Genomic DNA, 20,874 nt, shown 5'->3' with positions numbered 1-20,874 from the left:
CAAATACATACTTCTTTTGTTCTTACTTAAAAAAAACTAAAAATATGCCATTATATCGTGAAGTGATGTTATGAAAAAAAAGATAGCAAATCTTTTGTGTTTATGTTATGAATTTTTGATTTGGAATAAAAGAAAAGAGCTAAGCAAGCCGCGTTCGAAAGCGGTCGTGTTTTTTTCGCTCGTACATACGTACAAAAGCATTAAAGTTTCTGAGAAAAATTAAAATGCATTATTTACATGATTACTCATGATATTGATTCGTTGTTGAAGTTAACTCCGGTGTATTCGGATAGTTTTTTTTGTCTGGTTGCAGAACAATCAAAAGAATTGTGTATTTTTCCACTGGAAATTTTAATTGGCTCTTGCTAAGTTTTCCAAAAAAAATCTGTAAGCGTCAGATAACACTTCCATCGAGGTTGTAGTGATTTGTCGCGGTTAATTGTAGTTTTTTAATATCGCAGTGAGGGAAAATGATGGGTGATGGTTTTCCCCAAATAATGTAGTCTTCAAAGCCGACGACAGCGCCACAAGCCACCAGGATGCAGCCAGGAAGGTTCAACACCTGACAACCAGAGGGCCATTCACGGTAACCCACGCTGCTTGGTAACCACCCGATTGGTAGCGACGCCCGACGAGTTGCCGAAGGCGAAGCGATCGTGTCCGCCATAATGGGAGAACAACGACCTGTACTCGCGGTTCAAGGACGGTCAAAGGCGACTACCTGGTGCTGGCTCACTTCCAAAAGTACCACAAAACTGCGAAGTGCAAAGTGCACAACACAGCCAGCTTAGTGTTAAAAGCCAGACACCAGGTAAGCCATCTGACGCCTAACCGCCATTTTGTTCCCGCTGAAAGACGGAACACTAACGCCGGATTATTACACAGGACCCCTGAGTTTTGGCCAAAAGAAACCATTTGGCGGGACAGAAGCCAACTTTTGTCCCTGATCCCTGGTCCCTGAATCGGCTTTGGTTTGGTCACGATTGCCCGGATAGCCGTTATCATCCGGGTGATCATTGATTGGAGATTGTGGTCGGTTCCGAACAACAACACTCGGAGCGACCAATCAAGTTCTCCAAGCAGCTCCTTCCGCCACGTAGCCGAGAATCCCGGAAAGAACATCCCGGGTTCCGGTAGGAATTGGACCGGCAAAGCAGTTGGTCAGCAGCAGCAGCGTCGCCCTCGTCGAAGCTCCGCCATCTTCAAAACCGAACCAGGGCGTGGCCCTAAAAGGTACTGTAACCATCTGGGTCATTATAGGTCGTAGAATTGTTGTGGCAATTTCAAATAAAAGTTCAAGAAGTGCATTTTTGGGGTTTTCCTGAGGTCAAAGTTCGAACTCCCTGCGATTTCCTTTGGTAAGCGAGCCGCCCTGAGGCCTAATAAAGGGAGTCCCTGTAACGCCGGTGGGGTGGTAGGTTTGAAACTTACAAATCCTGTAGTGGAAAATGTCTGTAAGTAAATCAACTCTTTGAAATTTTAAGCCCATGAATGTGTTCTTTCTGGTATTCCATGCTCATATTTATGTCCAAATTTAAGTTAAGAGTGGAAAAAGTTTAAGTTGAAAAGAAAAAACGTGGCTGACTTGCATTCCATATCAGTGTTGTTAGAAAAAAACCCAGCATTTGCTATTGAATTGAAATTAAGAAAGTGCACGTTTTAAATGAACATTTAAGAAGTTTATTTATTGCAAAAGTTGTCTGCTTCTAGCTTGGTATGACTTTTTTTACCATTGCCTACCATGTACTAGAGTGAAACACAGATGAAGTTTCACAAAACACACGCTTGTGGGTTTTTTTTTAAAGTAAAAAAAAATAAGTATCCTTAATCATTTTTTACTCAAGTAGTAAAGATTTAGATTTTCGTTCATTCATCCTAATGCAATTTTTTGAATTCATATCTAACGACTCTTTTTTTTAAATCTTCTAATGAGTAAATTTTTATTTTTAGGGTTATTTTTTTTTAACCTTTCAAGATCTAAACAGACCTCGATAGGCTCTATGTGCTACTAATATTTTGCTTTTTTATTGTCAAGATCGAGTTGAAACCAGGCGGCGGCAACGTTACACGATTTGTCTATGTATCGTGTGACCAACATCTTTTACATATGTGCTCGTGAATCTCGTTTTTAAGCTTTTTTTTCTCAGATTAAAGTTTTTTTTGCCCGAGAGCTTAAATCTGAGGAAAAAAGCTTAAATCTGTCAAAACGATGGGAAAAAAGGGGAAATCTGAGAGATGTGCTCCATACGGTTTGAATAGCGTTGCCGCCGCCTGGTTGAAACGTAGGGTACTGGTGGTCCGCATTTCTTTCGCTTCCTGTGTTCCAGATGTCTCTGCGTTCTCTGTTGGCCTAACCAGTTTGTGATTTTGATCATTTTAATGCTAAAATAAACAAAAACATGAGTAAAGGCAAGAATATTTAATAATAACCCCAATTGCTATTTTTTGGAACTCAGGCATAAGTGCTGTCTATGGAAGTACGATGAGTGATAAAAGATTATTGAACTTGGAATTAAAGAATCTGAGTACATAACGGGTGGCAACAACAAATTTGGAATTTCTCTTTTAAGCTGTGAAAAATGGCAAAAGAACTTGAAGATGATTTGATTTATTGGAATCAAAGGTACATTTTCCATTGTTTTAAAAAAATAAGTTTACAGTTAAAAACGGACTTTGAAGCTTCGTTTTGGTTCAAAACTGATCCATGAATTTTTGGCAGAATTTTTAAGTAACATTCACATGAGTTAATTTGAGCTTTTAGGTTTGTATGGGAAAATTGAATATTTTGTACAGAAAAATCAACATCATTTTTTGTTTCTTCTGTGGAACCGATCTTACTTATTTTTGTGCCAATTTATAAATTCTCCAAAGGAAATTTTCCACTGAACAACTTTGTCGAAGAACCTTAACTTTGTATCATATATGGCAAAAATATATTAGCTGTTTAACAGGGGTATGTCTTTTGGCATTGATAAACAATAAATTCAATTGAAATCACTGCTTGTGCCTCGCAAAGCATTGCATGAAAAGTAGTCGTGCAATACTTTGTTTGGCTCCCAGCAGTGATGTCAATTGAATTTATTGTTTATTAACACAGTTTTTTCCCTCTATCAGTAAAATAATTCAGAAGGCCCTTAAATTAATCCATTGAAGGACCGCCCATTTATCGTAAATCAGTTCACTTTCAGATAGCTTGAATCGTTACTATCAAGTTAGCAAACTCGCCAATTTTCGGTGACATATTTACGAACTAACCGTGCTACTGTCCGATTCAACTAGCTTTGGGCAAAGCTTGTCGTTGATAAATGATAGGAAATCACTCAATACCAACGTCTTTACGATGGTCATTATAAATGTCTTGATAGTCGATTTGGATTATCATTTTTATCATGATTTCATGTTAGCTGGGTGGAACAACTTAATTTTTCTTCACATGAATTTCACAGTACACAAGCTAGAGGAAAACTGAAGCTTCCAAGCCTGTTGAGGAACATTTTGGCACATTTTATTTCGACCGTATATTAAAAAGCATTTCATTTGAGAAGTACTCCATGGTCCATCTAAACCTTAAAATAATTGTAATACACTCAAATCAGGTCTCAGACTTACAAGAAAACCTAAAAATGAACCAACATTTTTTCAAGAAATTGATCGCCAGCATAGTAAATACTTAGTTCCACAGATATTCATCAAACCAAAATTTGATTAAATTCCAACAATGAATGGTTCAATCACGGCCCATTTTGTGGCAGGTCCAAAACACAGCATAGAAAGAATGGAAACAACCCGTTCTGCTCCAGAGGAAATCGCTCGGGGAGTCCTTCGTCACGCTCGCCAATCAATGTCAGTCGTCTGAGCCTTTCGCTGCTTTTGTTGGTGCTGCTGTTGCGGTTGTTGATTTTGTTATGAGAATGGAAGCGAAGATCCGCAAGTTCCAGAAATATTCTACCCCACGAACGCCCACACCGTTCCCCGTCAGCCGATCGGACAGATGCCAGAGCTTCAAATTGGCTGTTGCTGCCCGGGAAACGGAATTTCGCTGAAGAAAATGTCGAACTTTTCGACTGTTGATTTTCCGGATGGTTTTCTGCAGATGCTAGCTAGTTTCCGGTATCTCGGTGTGTCCCCTCGAATCAAGTTTTTCAATTTCATTCGATAGCACCAACACCACGTGGCATCAATACGTGTCAAAAGTGATGATGCTTCTTCGCACGGGTAAAGAAACCGGAAGTTGCAAAACTGAAATAGATTACATCTCGCAACGTAATAAGACCGGTCGGTTCCCTAGAACCTATACGGAACACCAAAGACCTTCACCGAGTTATTGGAGTGCATGTTGCCCTTCATATATACACTTAATCAAAGGTTTGAAAGATGGTTATTTTATTTTGATTCTTTCTTAGACAAAAAAAAATTTGAGATTTCAAAATCATTTAATCTGCATTTTGAAAGGCACGTTTAACCAAACATTTAACGATAAGAAAATCCGATTTTACTAACTTAAACGAACATGCATCGTCAAATATTGAAATATCTATCTAACGAGATGCAAATATTCAACATGACCAAACAGAATTCCTCTGTCTGCATTGCAAATTGCTTTTCCTTACGCTATAACGTATCCCCACTTTGCTTTGTCCCATATTCAAAATTTCATTTACCAAATTTTGCATTCCAACCCGGTCAGATAAATTATGTTAAATTGATTCAAGGAATCCTTTACGTTCCCCACAACATGCAGCACACGAATTTAAATTGAACTATTACAGTCCTCTGATTACGATCAATTCGGTTTCATGTCTCCCGTAAAATTAAGCCAGGTGAACAACGCGTCCAAATACGTAATATCCTTTTTCCAATCCTTCTCATTTGCCATTATAGGTTGTCCTCAGTCAGAGCTAAAACATGAGGCACAATGTGAAGCAGCGACATTTTGTCCTCATGCCCGTGTCAGTTTCTTGGTGTTTTCCAACCAATGTCCGCCATCATTAATCCGCGTGTGGCTGTTTATCCAGTGCCAAATTTCTCACACAGGAACTGCAAATTGATAACACGAACCACCGTGAAACGTTCCATTGTTTTTTTTCTCGAGTTGAACCCTTACTGTGTGAGGTTTTAATATGTGGGTACTTTCGCACAGCTGTAAATTTGAATGACGGAAAATATAAAAATGCGGAAAAAGGATACAAAACCACCAGTTGTACCAGTATTGAGCGTCGGTGGACTCAGGCTAATGATGCATTAAAAATTTTACGCCCACCCTTTCAGTCGTGATCAAATGTCACCGGAATTACTATAAGCAAAAATGTTTGCAGAACATACGTTCTGGATGTGGTGGTGACCTTTAATTATTGAATCATAGAGAATGAAATGCAAGTTCAAAGTTCTTCATCAGCGAACATGAAATCGTATCAGAAATGATAACTCAAATCGTTTATAAAGGTGTTGTAAATTGCACTTCAGTGAAAAGATCGTATAAAATGATGTCTGAAGACAGTTTAAATCGGATAAGATAGAAAGTCTGCCATTTTTGTAAATTTTGAAATAATTTAGCTCCCGTGCTGGCTTCAAGTGAGAAATTCATTGTCATGTTCTCTCTGCACCCAGCAGTGCATCAAGATGGCTAAAAATCAAATGACAATTAGGTAATATTGACCGATGAGAGAACTGGAAAATATTGTCGCTGGAAACGATTTGAAGGTCATGAAAGCAAAATCTCGCGCTCTCTTGCATTCATCCGATACGTACGAATATGGTATCGGATAGCGTCCAATTGGTGTGATTTTTGTCGCTTTAGAAAGAAATGAAACTTATGTATGTATATTGCCTCCACTTTGGTAGGTAAATGCTGATTTTTCCAACTTCCATACGATCATTCTACAATGTATATGGAACGTATATCAAAACAGCATAAGAATATAGCTACAAAAATGTTTGATTGGCAATAGGTAAACACCGTAAATAAACATGACAACGAATAAATTTCAATGAAGCCAATATTTTAATTTCACCAGCGATTTGATACACAGTCATTTAATCGGTAATTTCATTTGATTTGTAATTTTTGAACGGCACAATAGATGGCACTGTTTCAAGTCAATTTTCAAAGTATTTTTTTAATGTCAGCATTTGAAGTTTTACACACTTTTTTGGAGGTTTTTTGTTTGAGCTTGTACGTCTGTTCTCTGTGGTAATGTGCTGGAAATTCCGTTTCTTCATTCTTCCAAAGGAGGAATGTGTTATATCCCACAATCAATCAATCGTAAGTTTCGTGGATTATCTAGACAAAATAGTTTTTGATAGAATCTAAGTTTTGAATGATTTTTGTCATAATTATATCTTTTTATATACTACTTTTCAATATTGAAAATCTAAAAAACTATTGAAAAGAATATTTGTGAAAAAATTAAACTTTTGGAAAAACAGCTGTATAGGGCTACGCGTTGTAGAAAAACTGCAGTTTTTTCGGTGATCAGGCTGATCTCACAAATTTCGCTGTACGCTGTAATGAAAGGCGTAATAAAAACAGGTATGCTGCTCACAATTTACTGATACTGTCTTAAATCAGTATAAACAAGGTTTCTTTAAAAAGTGTTATGAAGTTTTTTGACACAATTATTAGATTTCATTCATTGCACAGTGTGGGCCAAAAATGAAATATAGTGGGAAACAATTATCAACAATCCCCTTAAGTTAGGTGCATTTGACGTCTTACACAAACTTTTAAAAAGAACTAAATGCGGTCATTTTGACTGAAAAAAAAATTAAGGATGGTTCATAAAATTTCAAAGATACGAAAATTATTTCCTTACTGTGATAAGATAGAGGCCTAAATTACAGTACAATATTGTAGAACATAAGAATTCATGAAGTTGGGCGAAGATACCAAACATCCATCACTAAAACTGAAGGTTTATGACAATTTGATTTCATTAAGTTAAGGTGGTCCAACAAAAATCAGTTTTTTTGTGATGTCTTTTGATGGTAATATTTTATCAAAATCATTTATTCAGCAGCGTTTTTGGTAATTATAATGTGCGTCTTTTGTTTTAAATGAACGACCAAAATTTGTGTTCGTTTTGAAGTTTTGAAGTAATATGTGGAAAATGACTCCTTGAGAGCTTCAATAACTTCAAATGAAGCAAGTTTTAATATTTTTCGTTGATTGCATTTGGAATTTCATGTTACAATCTTTACAATGTCAAATAACAGAAACTATAAATTTGATTAAAGCGTTTAATCGTTGCACAAGTTACTTCATATAGCCAAAATTTCGATCAAAATAGAGAAAACTTATATACGAGTTCTTCAAGAACTTAGAAACTACTGGAAAGATTGATGTTAGGAAATAATTTTAGTAAATATAAAAATTTATAAACCACCATACAAAATTTCCAGTCCCATTGGCCGTATTTAGCTGTTGTAAAAAGTCTGTACTTAAGACGTCAAATGCGTTTAACTTAAGGGAAAGACGCTAATAATTGTTTCGCGCTAAATTTCATCCCAGGACCACTGTGCATTGGGGCTTTATTACAACAATTTTACAAGTTTACAGTGATTTTGTGACAAATTCCATTTTAAAAGAAATTTAAACTTTGTTCGTCTTCAATTAGGATTCACATTTTATGAGTATGGTTTAAATCAGGGGCGATAGATCTCTAGTTAACAATAAAAACCAGTCGATAAACCGGAAATCGGCGACTTGTTTTGTTGACAATAAAATTCAAACAAAAAATAAAACGAATGATTTTTTTTTTCTTGAAGAAAAGCGGATATGACTCACCTCATTTTGGTAATAATCATGGGTGATCGATTTTAGATTTCATATTTCATATTAATTCTGTATTCGATCTAAAAATCTGTGAAGGTTTTCTGTCATTTTGTGGGTCATTGTGGGGTTTACATTGACAAATTTAGTCTTTTCACTTGGTAATGACCAATTCTTATAAATAACGTCGAGAAAATTTCTTGTATCAGTGCAAGAAATCCTATCTGAATGGCAATAAAATTTATTTTATAAGATCTTTTTGTAAATATTCAAACAAAATTCAAAATGAAGAATGTTAACTCTAGCCTAGATTCTTGGATAAAATTTGTTTGGGAATCTGTGAAACCATTGTTACTCCAAGATTTTCAGCATAATCGATTAACATCTTTTGTCCAAAACACTTTTCCACCAATTGAAGGAAAAAACAGGGCTTCAAGGGCAAACTTTTATCATGAAAAGACTTCTAAAAAATACGCACAGAAATATTTTGATCAGTGAATTTGAACAACGATTCAATTTACACACTAAGATTGCAAATATTCCCCTCGGGATAATGAATCTTCGAATCACAGGGGAATGGCAAAATTTTCCCGAAATTCGAATGAACACCCACCCGATTCACGCGACACATAATTTTCCCTGTGATTTTTGATGAAACTTCTACGTCCCCACAGGAACTCTAACAAACGTCAGTGATTCAGGACAGTGTTTTCCTGAATCACGTTATAAACATATTTGTTGTCAAATCTCCTTTCTTTTTCCGCCACTGCAGAAAATTTAACCGCGAATAATTTTCAACCTTTCAACCATTTTTCGGTTGCCGTTGGTTGTTGTTTGTATTTTTCGGTGGACGGTATTCGTGCAAAGTGAAAATTATTTCAATTGAGTTCGTTTTGTTTCATTTAAATGTAGTTGATGCCTGCCAGATTCCAGCAAAACTCGCAATGGAATCCATAGAGAGTTTGATGACTTATTTTTGCACGAGTCCTTTGCCTCGGTTTGGTTTGTGTTTGGCCGGTTCAACTTGCATCAGTTTGCTGACATGACACGAAACGCAAGGATTCAAAAACCAAATCCGCATAAAGCATCGGTAAGTTTCACTGCCATCCAGTGCTTTTTGAAAATAATTGAATTTGTTTTTTTTTTTTCAGATCACCTGTTTCGATTGTGTGATGTGAATTGTAATGGTGAAAATGTGTTTACTTTGCGAGTAAAAGTGTTTATTTTAATTTGTGAAAATAAATTTATGTTGTTTTGACCACCATGAACGTTTCTTTTATTTAACAGCGATTTGGTTGAATTTTGAAATTAAAAGTGAAAGGGAGAGGATAGCAGAATTCTTTTCAAATCACAGGAGGAAACCCCTTCGAACTTACAGGAGTTTTGCAAAATTCCCTGCAAATTGCAGGAGAATACCTTTTCGAACCTACAGGCGGATTTGACAGTTGTTTTCCTGAGCTGTTTTTGTGTCCTGAAATCGTCCTGTAATTTCAGCTGTTGAAAATACAGAACGAAATCGTTCCGACCACAGGAGAAAAGATTAAGTGTGTACGATTTAAAAAATATAAAATATTTCTCCCGTTTTTAAGTTATTGCTGTAAAATAGCTTCGTTTGGAAGAACGAATGTTTGCTTCGAAGTTCAAATAAATTGAAAAAAATCAATGTATTCCAAAACGAGAACGAAACCTGACTTTGATTTAGTGACGTATCGTCAAACCGATCATCATGCAACAGCGTGACTAGATCCAGCATCTGTATACCACAGCACTTATTGAATTTTTATAGGTATTATTTCATGTTATCGAGGTTACATGAAGAGCGAGTTCACTGGTGTTGGGAGAAAGTGGTAGAAATTTTGACACTTTTAAGCACATTTTGAAAACTTTGCCATTCGAAAACATTTCAAGATCTGTGGCCTTCAAGAGTTTTTACAACACGTGTTGTATTCTCGCATGCTGTGATGCACAAATAGCAATATTTCTATCACATACGGTACAGTGCTTTAAAAAAATTCAACGCCCAAAGACCATGATTACATTTTTGCATGGTAAAATTTTCAAAACATGCTACAAGTGTCCAAACTTCTTCCACTTTTCCCCCAACGCGAGTGAACTTGCTCTTAATGATAACAAAATGATGATGACAAAATTTCTCACATCTTGAGCTTTTTTTTTTGTTTTTATTTGTCATTGAAAATTCTAGCAGTAGATGTTATGTTCAAATTCAAACATCTTTCGATGCCTTTAAAAACTTTACCCAGTCGAGCAGTATAACGGATTGGCTTAATGATATATCACCTGCATATACCATGTTGGTTTAAATATCCTAAACCATCACTGTTGATATTAAAATATTTTTCGGACAATCACCAAATTTATCAAAATAACTATTTTTATAATTAAGTTACCTGTCTGAGGTAAAATGCGACAAAATGCATTTCAAAAAGAGACCAAATAAAGTCCCCATATTCTGGAATATGATTGTTTTGCATTATGCTTTTGTAAACAATTAAATTTCATCTATCCAATCGTTAATACTCAAGAATTCAGCTAGTAGAATTTTTAGTAATACTTTTTATCCCTAAATGTATGCAACACAATGTATCAGCTTGTATCAGAAAAAATGCAAAATTTAGTACAAACAAAATCAAAAATCACTGCATATGTTTGTTTATACGTTAAGGCCTTTATGGAATCATAAATTAATCAAAAATTACATATTTCCTACGTTATGATTAGATTTTTTAGAAATCGCATTTTTAGAAAATAAAAAATAACTGAAGAAACCGATAATTTTTCTGACTACATCTATCTAATTTCCCATCAACCTTTAAATTTTAAATGTCTAAACCGTATGAAAATCGTTTGACATAATCTTTAAGAAGCCATTAAAGTTGAAAGTGCTGCATGTTGCTCCAATTGACGGTAGCTAATCAATTTCGGCTGATATTGTCCAATATGAATTAAACAATGTAAAATTTCTTTATTAAGATTTGAACTTAATAACACATCATTTCTTTTGATTTGTTTTTTAATTTTGCCAAAAATTTTTTGTTATAAAAGTTTAACTTTTTTTTCAACTTTACAATTTTTTTGGTTATCATCGAAAGAATTCTGCAAATAAATAACGAGCGTAGTAAGTTAAAAAGTTGCTTACCCCTGGTTTAAAGTGTTTGTAAGTTTCCCTTCTACTTTATTGAAAATTCGTCTCTTCTAGTTTATGTATTTACATATTTCTGAAGCTATACGTTATTCCTATTACTTTTTTTTTCTTTTTTAGCAGACCGAATATGTAATGTTGAAACTTGGTTATACAATCTTAGAAATATTTTTACGGTATTGGTATGCAGCCTGCGGTTCAATTTAAACCCAAACTGAAAAGTTGAAAAAGAGATCACCAGCCATGAAAAAAAAAAAAAAAAAAAAAAAAAAAAAGTAGGAACATCTTGTAAATGATGTTCATAACAAGCACATAAATCTAACTGGCTTGTCCTTTGGCTGGAGATACATTTTAAAAATTTTCAGAGAGCTTGTTTGTAGTTCTAAAAAACGAATCAAACAAGTACAAAAAAATTTCAGGAAAAAAAAATCATTCAGTAACACAAAAAAATAGAACTAAAAAAGTGGTTTTGTCTTTGTTGCTAGAAATTATTTGGATTTTTGGTACTATTTCTAAATCAAATTAGTTAGGGCCTAAGAACTTAATTAAGCATCAAGGATTTGATATCAACACACATTGAAATTTCACGCCACATTTGTGTACATCTAAGGTTAAAAATGTCAAATTTGTATTGTTTCAAGATGGAAATTCCAATATATATATATTAACAGAGAAATGTTGTTTAAATATACAGTAGTTTTTCGATTTTATCACTATTCGATTTTATCAATACTCGCCAAATTCACGCTCGATTTTATCACGGTTATGGTTTCGATTTTATCACGTTTTTTTAGAAATCATTCAGAAACCATTTTTAGGACCTTTATTTTCGTTCAAAAGCCTAGAGCGTTTTTGTTCATGGTATTTTTCATGGTATATTTCATGGTATAGGTATTCAATAATATAAAAATGCCATTGAACAGCTTACTTACGCTGTATAGTGTTTAAAATCATCATTTGGATTTTAAAATTACTAGTAATAATCGTCATAAGTATTTCAACGTCACACTAATTCTTGTGTTTTTATTTGTGCTTGGTTAGCAGCTCTAAAACAGTAAACTTTTTGATTATGCGAATCATATAGAGATGTGGGTGAATTTACACGTTTTTGACAAGAGATAAGTGTCTCTGAGTTCTTTTTTTAATTTGTTTATTTGAAAGATTGGCGTGAGCAATCCTGATGGAACAGCTTAAGTAATGTCTGAATGGATAATTTTAGAAGATCAAAATGAAATTCTGCTAGCTTTGCCTTAAAATATGTTAAAAAATACTAAGATTTCTGTTTTTCTACACATGAAAAACAAAGGATTGTCTACCCATAAATCAAATTTCGAGAAACACACTTTAAAAGTTCAAGTTGGGCAAATTTCAAAATATTTTTTGAAAAGGTAAACTTTTTAGTTAATCAAAGGTGTGAAGATTAAAATATTGAAAATTTGAAATATGCAAAAGAATTTTTTTGGGGCATTTTTCTTTAAACTCTTTTTCAAAATCGACATAAGAGATAACGACTGTAAAATTTCCATAAAAACTTAAAAATTCACGTTTATTAGATGTAGACTATCAAATTGATATTCTACATGGTTTTATTTCAAGAACAAATCTTAAAATTGCTATAGAGAAAAATCATTTGAACTGAAATCGATACTTTGTGCTTTGAAATCTTTGACAATTACATCTTATGTTCAAAATTTATTGATACAAAACGTTTCCACTACTGAAAACATTATAAATTATTGATTAAAGACAGTAAAAATACCTTTTTCCACTTTAATTTTTAGTTTCGTCAAATTCACGGTTTCGCCATGTTCACGGTGAAATTTTTTTTGACCGTGATAAAATCGAGAAACTACTGTATACAAGGTTCACTAAGCAATAATGTGTTTTCAAATTCAGTTAAAGTGTTTGACCTTGAAGACTGCATCCAAAACTTTTAATTCTACTCATGATTTTAAACTGTCATTTAATTTATCATAATTTGGTACTTTCTCCTACTAGTAATTTAGGATAATCGATACAGCAATTCTCAAAAATGAGATTAAAAAATCGGGATTTAAAATTCACAGAAGACGTTGAACTCGAAAACCTTTCATTTTTAGTTCCGAATAACCTTTCTGGAAACTTATGGTTTTATTTCTAAATGCCAAATTTTTCAACATTTGTGCGAGGTATTAAATTTTAATATCGCTCTCGCTGAGCAAGAAGTTTGTGGCAAGATGATAAGTTCAAGCATTTCTTCATTTTCCATTCACAATGTCGGTATATTTAGAGGGATCCTTTCTTTCTTCACAGTTTACGGTCATATGGAGCTCATATTGCATGTACGCTTCTTTGTATCGAAACGACGTTTCCAAAGAAAAGGGAAAAAAGCGTCCAAACGTTTACCGAACCTCTAAGGGCCATAAAATCGTTATGATTGAATGAACCCATTGTATTCTTCGGTCCCTTCATCGGGGTGCTGTTTAGCATGCATTGTGGAACGATGTTTGCGCAGCTATTAACATGATGGGTCCATGGAGCTTCTCGTTCAGGAAAAAAAACACACCGTTCTTGTAAGTTGAAAGATTTCTTCAGAAAATGTTGAACTTGTAGAAGATTTTTTTTTCATTAAAACCGTGCTTTCTTGAAAAATGAAAATTGTTGTAATTCAATATTGGTTTCAATCCAATAAGAACATCGATAGATCAATCATTTAGCAGTCGGACGAAATGCAGTTTGTAGAATTTGAAAGTTTCATTCTTATAAAATTTTTTACAAAACCTTTTACTCACCTCGAGTTGGATCGCTTCGACGAGTCCTTCTTCCGGTCTCCGGTCAGGTTTTTCAAGTCTTTCTGTCGCTTCTTCGTTTCCCGCCATATCCGGTAGTACAGGAAACACATGACCGTCACCGGAACGTAAAACGCCGCGATGGCCGTTCCAAAGGTAATGTAGTGGTTGGTCTCGATAAACTGAATGTAGCACTCCTTCTCCGGGACCGTCCGTTTGCCCTCGATGTACGGCCAGCTGTAGATCCACGGTGGCCAAAGCAGCAAACTGATGCCCCAGGCGGCGCCAATCATGATGGCGGCCCGAGTTGTCGTACGCTTCGCTCGATATGTAAGAGGCCTTGTCACGCTAAAGTATCTATCGAAGCTGATGATGAGTAAATTCAGCACGGAGGCATTCGATGCCAGATAGTCCAGTGCCAGCCACGTGTCACATATATGAGGTCCCAAGGGCCAATATCCCAGCAAGGTCGTCACCGAGAACAGTGGCATCGATATCAGTCCGATCGCAAAATCCGCAATGGCCAGTGAGAACAAAAAATAGTTGCTTATCGTTTGCAGCTGTTTGTCGATCTTGAACGAAATCATCACCATCACATTTCCGGCAACGGTCAATATACTGAGAACCGTAGCTATAATGCCGAGGATGATGATCTGCAACAGCGAGTAGGTGGGTTCGGATTCCTCCGGGATGACCGTATCATTTCCGACGGAAACCTCAGTCGTTAGGTTTCCGGCCGAGGTTGAGTGTGAGAACAGCAGATCGTCCACGGTTCCCGTTCCTCGGGCCATTCCGGTCGAAACGGCCGTCGTGTACCGGGACAGAAAACTGTCCACGGTTGTCGCTTCGTACAGCGCCATCTTGAAGGCTGCAAGTCACTGAGCTCCCTGCCTTCAGCGCCAATGGCCGCTGCTGTGTGCGTTGTTTGAACGATAATCTGCAAGAGAGAAAGAGACATAGGAGTTAAGGCACTTTTTTTGTCATGTCATAAATAAATCTAACTTTTTTCCTGCAAAACGCTTCGTGAAATCGTAGCTATCATGTAATTGGGTAACTTGAACTGTGAAATCAACCGAATTTATATGGTGCAGATCGAAAAGTGGTCAACTCAATTCGCCGTATTTTTATTAACCCTCATCCGCATCAGATTTCATTACCCTAATCAGCACTAGGTGTGTCAATTTGACACTACAAGCTCAAAAAACTTATATCAATAGAAACTTCGTAATGTCAGTAAAATATGTTTAGAACATTATATATAGCTAAAGCTACTAGTTTTCTCGTTATTCAGCATGAAAGAAAAAAATCCGAAAAATATGCCTCAGGAAAACTGCTGTAGTTCATATGTTACACGTCCAAAAAATATTTGCCTTACGCATATGAATGCTGTAGTTAATGCCTACATCATGAAGCCAAAACAAATTTTTTTTTAATGAAATGGTCACAAAAAGTTAAAAAAAGTGGTCTGAAAAACCTACTTTTCATCCGATTGCTAGTAAATACTGTTTGAGCGGTGGTAGTGTTTTTAATATAATTTATGTTTATGGCTACAAAATTTATAAAAATTCTAAATTTTAGCTGTCTTTAGATTTTTTATGCAACAAAAACTGAATTTACTGGAATTTTTCCAAGTTCACTACTTCGCGCGATTTTTTTTTTACTAATTGAAATTTCATCTGTTTTTGTGGTCCACCGTCAGGTTGTACCCGGATTTTCAGTGCTTTTACTTTGTTTGGACCAATCAAAAGTATATTCATTGGAAAGCACATTTAATCTACATTCTAGTGAGGTGCAACAAATCACGCTGTGAGATTTCACAAAAATATGATAATTATAAACGGAAAATCATTCCTGAATTTCTAGAACCACAAACAGCGCGTCCAGCAAAACGTGTTTGTTTGCTCTCCGAATAGGTACGGTGGGTGGTGATTTGGGAAGAGAGCGAAGCCGAGAGCCGAAATAATGATGCGTGTCGTGACTAGCAAACGAGAACTACTGTCAATAGAAAATTTCCAAACAAGAAACGCACGACACGCATCATTATTTCGTCTCTCGGCTTCGCTCTCTGCCCGAATCACCACCCACCGTACCTATTCGGAGAGCAAACAAACACGTTTTGCTGGACGTGCTGCTTGTGGTTCTTGAAATTCAGGAATGATTTTACGTTTATAATTTTCATATTTTTGTGAAATCTCATAGCGTGATTTGTTGCACCTCACTAGAATGTAGATTAAATGTGCTTTCCAATGAATATAATTTTGATTGGTCCAAACAAAGTAAAAGCACTGAAAATCCGGGTACAACCTGACGGTGGACCACAAAAACAGATGAAATTTCAATTTGTTAAAAAAAACGCGCAAACTAGTGAACTTGGAAAAATTCCAGTAAATTCAATTTTTGTTGCATCAAAAATCTAAAGACAGCAAAAAGTTAGAATTTTAATAAATTTTGTAGTCATAAATTTTCAAAAATTCTACCACCACTCAAATAGTATTTACTAGCAATCGAATGAAAAGTAGCTTTTTCAGACCACTTTTTTTAACTTTTTGTGACCATTTCATTAAAAAAAATTTAAAAAAATATTTCTTGGCTTCATGATGTAGACATTAACTTCAGCTTTCATATGCATAAAGCAAATATTTTTTGGACGTGTAACATATGAGCTACAGCACTTTTCCTAAGTCATGTTTTTTCGGATTTTTTTTCTTTCATGCTGAATAACGAGAAAACTAGTAGCTTTAGCTATATATAATGTTCTAAACATATTTTACTGACATTACAAGGTTTCTATTGAAATAAATTTTATATGAAGTTCAAAATAATTCAAACGAATTAAATAGATTTTACTTTTTGGAGTGTCAAAATGACACTATAAGTCGGAAAAAGGAGTTTTTTTGTCCAGGCTTCCAGGGTTTGTCTATAAATAAAGTGAAGATGCAATATTAAAGAACTTTTGAATTCATTAAGGGTCCCCGAAGAAACTTTTCTTTTTTGAAGCTTCTGAAAAAAGTTACAAGCCTTCAAACTTGCAATAGTGTCAAAATGACACTCTAATGCGGATGAGGGTTAAATAAATTCAAAATAAGAAAAGAGATTGAAACTTTTTTAACCCGTTTTCCATTCAAACTTTCTTCAATATTCTTTGATACAGCTTCAATCTGCAAATCTATAATTTTCCGTGCGAGAAAATGTTGATATTTGGTGATTTTCGTATTTTGTATATCAGGAAGTTTAAAAAATTGACTAATGAGTTTATTATCAATAATCTCTCGTTGTATATAATGAATATACACTTGTTGCTGAAAAGAAGAGAATTTTAAGAAACATTTCAATCATCTACTTTTTAGCTTTATCATATCAGTGCAAGGTAATTACAACGAAATATCATTGATCCTCAACTTGCATCGTTCGAAAAACAGATATTTAAGGTAAGCTTTTGATTTTAATTGCTATGCACTAAAAACTGGACAACAATTCGATTCGTTATTTTAGTATATTTTTGTCTTTATCAATTCTTGAGTTTATTTCTCATTTTGAATTGTGGTCCAAAAAAAACTTAATTCAACTTTTAAATAAAAAAAAAGAAATATATTTATTTTAGAACAACATTCAATCTGAAAGGAATGAAACTGAATTTTAATCATCTGTTGAGAATATTTCCAAATTTGCAATGAAGAGAGTATGAATAAAATAAAAAAAAATTTTATTCTTTGAAGACCACAATATTCAAAATGTGTTGAAACGATGTTCTAGAAATAATAAAATGAAATGAAGAATCAATTTCTGATGGCATAAGGCAACAAAAATCGCATTGGTGCAAAAAATTCAAAAGCTGATTTTAACTGATGTTGAAAAATGTGTGCTTTTTTTTATATCACTGTAAAATGTTAATATATGAATAAGAAGATTTTGATTAAATGATCAAATTTGTCGATGATTGTGAGTAATTTTGACTTCTGAGTAACATCAGTTTCTCTTTGAGTTTTTTACAGATCTGAATCTCAGAATCAAAACTTTAGACAGTCTTCACATAGATGTAAAATAAATTAAAATTTTTTATTTAAAAAAAATTGAAAGCGGCCTTTTGTGATGTCAGTCATTAAAAAGTTCTATCACTTCCAATTGTATTTTTAAAAAATTGTTAAATTAAATTTTCTTTCAAAATGAACCATTGTTCCTCTGAAATATGAATATCTAGGCAAAACCTTGATCCTTCATGAAAGAAAGGCCAAAAATAAATTGAAATCTAATTTTAGTGTCTTAGTAGGAATATTATTTTATTCAGCTACTATTCAGTAAAAATTGCTAAATTTTTCAACTTCACGGGGCAAAGCACCAACACTAGAAATGGTAGATAAAATCTGATGAAATATTAGAATTCATGACGCCAAAATCTTTCGAAACAATAATTTAAACATACGAACCGAAAATGCTGTTCTCTTGTGGAGGTAGTTGATACTATCCTTTAATGTAGAGTCTAAATCCATTGCAATTGCAATAATCAACTTTTCATTGTCAAATGTGAAACTGGATTATTACTTTTTATTTAAATTATCAATGTGTCAATGTTCTGGAAGCAATATTGACACGATGTTATTCATTTTCGAATTTCATAACTAATTTTTCTATGATGGCTGCTTATGGATTCAAAAAATCTGAGTTAAAATACTAATATCAATACTTTTTTCCCAAATTCATTCGCTTTTGTTCTGAAATCAAACATTGGTTACAGTATTTTAATTTTTATTTTGGATTCATGATTTTCCTTGGATCTTGAAAATATTTAAAACTACAAAATTGCGTAAGGTCAATCAGCAGTTTGTAGTTGTATATATTGTATTTATAGTTGAAAGCGAAAAAATCAACTTCGCTTCGAGGATTGGTATAACAAGTTGAAATAATTGGAACAACTGTTGCCATTTTTCTCCGTGCAGCGCAGTTGGGCTCATTCGTTTAAATCATCTCAAAGTGAAAGCATCGGTTCCTCCAATATTCATCTAGAAGATGATTCCTCCAACATCCTCCAAGATGACGGTCCCTCTATTCTCTAAGAAGAAGGCAACAAATGGATAAGGAATTAGTGTTGTTTGGATCAGCAGTTTTACTGCTGCCAACAATTAAAGAGTTCATCATGAAATTCATTGCAGAAAAATTGGAAAATTTCGACACCTACGACCATCCATCTAAATCAATCTTGGAGATTGATCTTTTCCTGAAAATCGCAAAATTCTAGTTAGGAACCATAACAGGAGACCACCCAGAATTTCTGCAGTTATTATTTTTCATTATTTACAAAATAATACATATTACAAATCCATTTTCAATATCGAAATGTAATGCGTTAAAATCCGAATCAATTGATATACCGAAGTTTCCAACGATTTTTGCACTAACTTTTAATCACGATTAACTGAAAAAGTGAGTATTAGACAGAAATCAAATTGGAAGGAGGAAATAAATCGAATAGATAGTTAAAAACTGCATACTACTTGAGTGATTCTAAAAGCATTTTCGATTGAAATTATCTAATTAGTTTAATTGTCTTTATTATGCTTTCTGTCAAAATCGGGACTTGCGATACACTTTTAATCAAGAAACTTAAAATTGAAATAAATTTCAAGGTATTATCAAGAAAAAAAACAAATTGATTCCCTTCATTTCAAAGTGTTCAATTATTTATTAGACTCTTGTTTCACAGGCAACGAAAAAACTATTGAAAAAAATATGATGCCTTTCAATGTTATACATGCCCCTTAGACTGGCCCATAACAAAAAAAAAACCTTATATTCCACGCGGTACCCCCTAGTTTGGTGCCTTTAGGTGAAAAAATAACTTTCTGAAAGTTTCAGGTCATTTGGCAGAAGCACGAGCTGGCGCAAAGGACTTGAAATTTGTATGGAGATTTTCGGAAAAATGTATGAAAAATCGACATACTTCCAATCTTTGTGCTCTAAAATATGTTTCCAGTATGCTAGAAAGCTCAGAATTTCAGAAATTGTAGTTCAAGCAATGACAAACAAGTTTGTAGAAAATTGTGACGCGATACGAGTTGACTGGGATGAATTATTTGCAATTGAATGTGTGATTTTTTTCGCATTTCTTTGATATATCGGGAACGGTGTATGGGCTAATAATCGCACTAACTTGATCGCATCTTTACACAATGAGAATAACTAATGGAAAGTTTGTGTCCTCGGCAAAGTTGCGAAAAAAGTTTTGACAAACATTATTGTGGTGCATTTAGACCTTCTTGCATTCACAAACTTTCTATCTGATATTCTCATTGTGTGACAATGCGATCAAGTTTGTACTAATAATCCACCTATACCCCGTTCACGATATATCGATGAAATGCGAATAAAATCACACATTCAATTGCGAATAACTCATCACAGTCATCTCGTATCGCGTCACAATCTTCTACAAACTTGTTTGTCATTGTTTGAACTACAATTTCTGAAATTCTGAGCTTTCTAGCATACTGGAAACATATTTTAGAGCACAAAGAGCGAAAGTATGTCGATTTTTCATACATTTTACCGAAAATCTCCATACAAATTTTAAGTCCTTTGCGCCAGCTCGTGCTTCTGCCAAATGACCTGAAACTTTCAGAAAGTCATTTTTTCACCTAAATGCACCAATCTAGGGGGTGCCGCGTTGAAAAAAATGTTGTAAAAATCATCCCATACAAATTTGGGCCAGTCTAATGCCCCTTTTCAGTGTGTTACTTTATGAACAAATAATCAAAAATTGAATTTAATTAACCATCTAAACAATGCTTTAGGCGGGGTTTACTACTATCGGCATTAAACTCGAGCCGATACTCATTTTAACTAACTTTTCGCGCAGAATGATTCAAAACATGTTGATCATACAATCCGTTCTAATGGTAACTGTTTGACAAGCAGTTGTCAAAAGTAAATCTAAGAAAACTTTTAAATCAGAAAACTGGAAATGGACCCATTCTTTCTCAAATTACCATCTTGGTCACGTCAGAAATCCTTGGTCCTTGTGTTTTTCGATCTTATACTGATTTAGTTCTAATAAATCGATTGATTAATCAAATCTGCGTGAAACTTTCTTTTTATCTGCTGTCTCCAAATTACGCTAAGAATGCATAATTAAAGCTTAGTTCTTTTAGAAATGGGACAGTTACGAATGCGTGTATCTAAAAAAC

The 20,874-nt window shown here is 34.3% G+C and overlaps 1 protein-coding gene across 1 annotated transcript in view; it reads right to left on the bottom strand.

Moving 5' to 3' along the window:
• The window catches only part of LOC129744120 (muscarinic acetylcholine receptor DM1), a 303,267-nt gene that overhangs the window by 100,150 nt on the left and 182,243 nt on the right, over positions 1 to 20,874 (bottom strand). Inside the window, exon 2 of the mRNA XM_055736516.1 lies at positions 13,700 to 14,633. Within this exon, the coding sequence (XP_055592491.1) occupies positions 13,700 to 14,556 (857 nt within the window). The 5' untranslated portion in view covers positions 14,557 to 14,633. The remainder of the gene's footprint in view (positions 1 to 13,699; positions 14,634 to 20,874) is intronic.

Source organism: Uranotaenia lowii, chromosome 2 (assembly GCF_029784155.1).
Source record: "Uranotaenia lowii strain MFRU-FL chromosome 2, ASM2978415v1, whole genome shotgun sequence".
Classification (NCBI taxonomy): domain Eukaryota; kingdom Metazoa; phylum Arthropoda; class Insecta; order Diptera; family Culicidae; genus Uranotaenia; species Uranotaenia lowii.
Note: the sequence above shows the minus strand (reverse complement) of the source record. Positions and strands in the feature narration are given on the sequence as shown.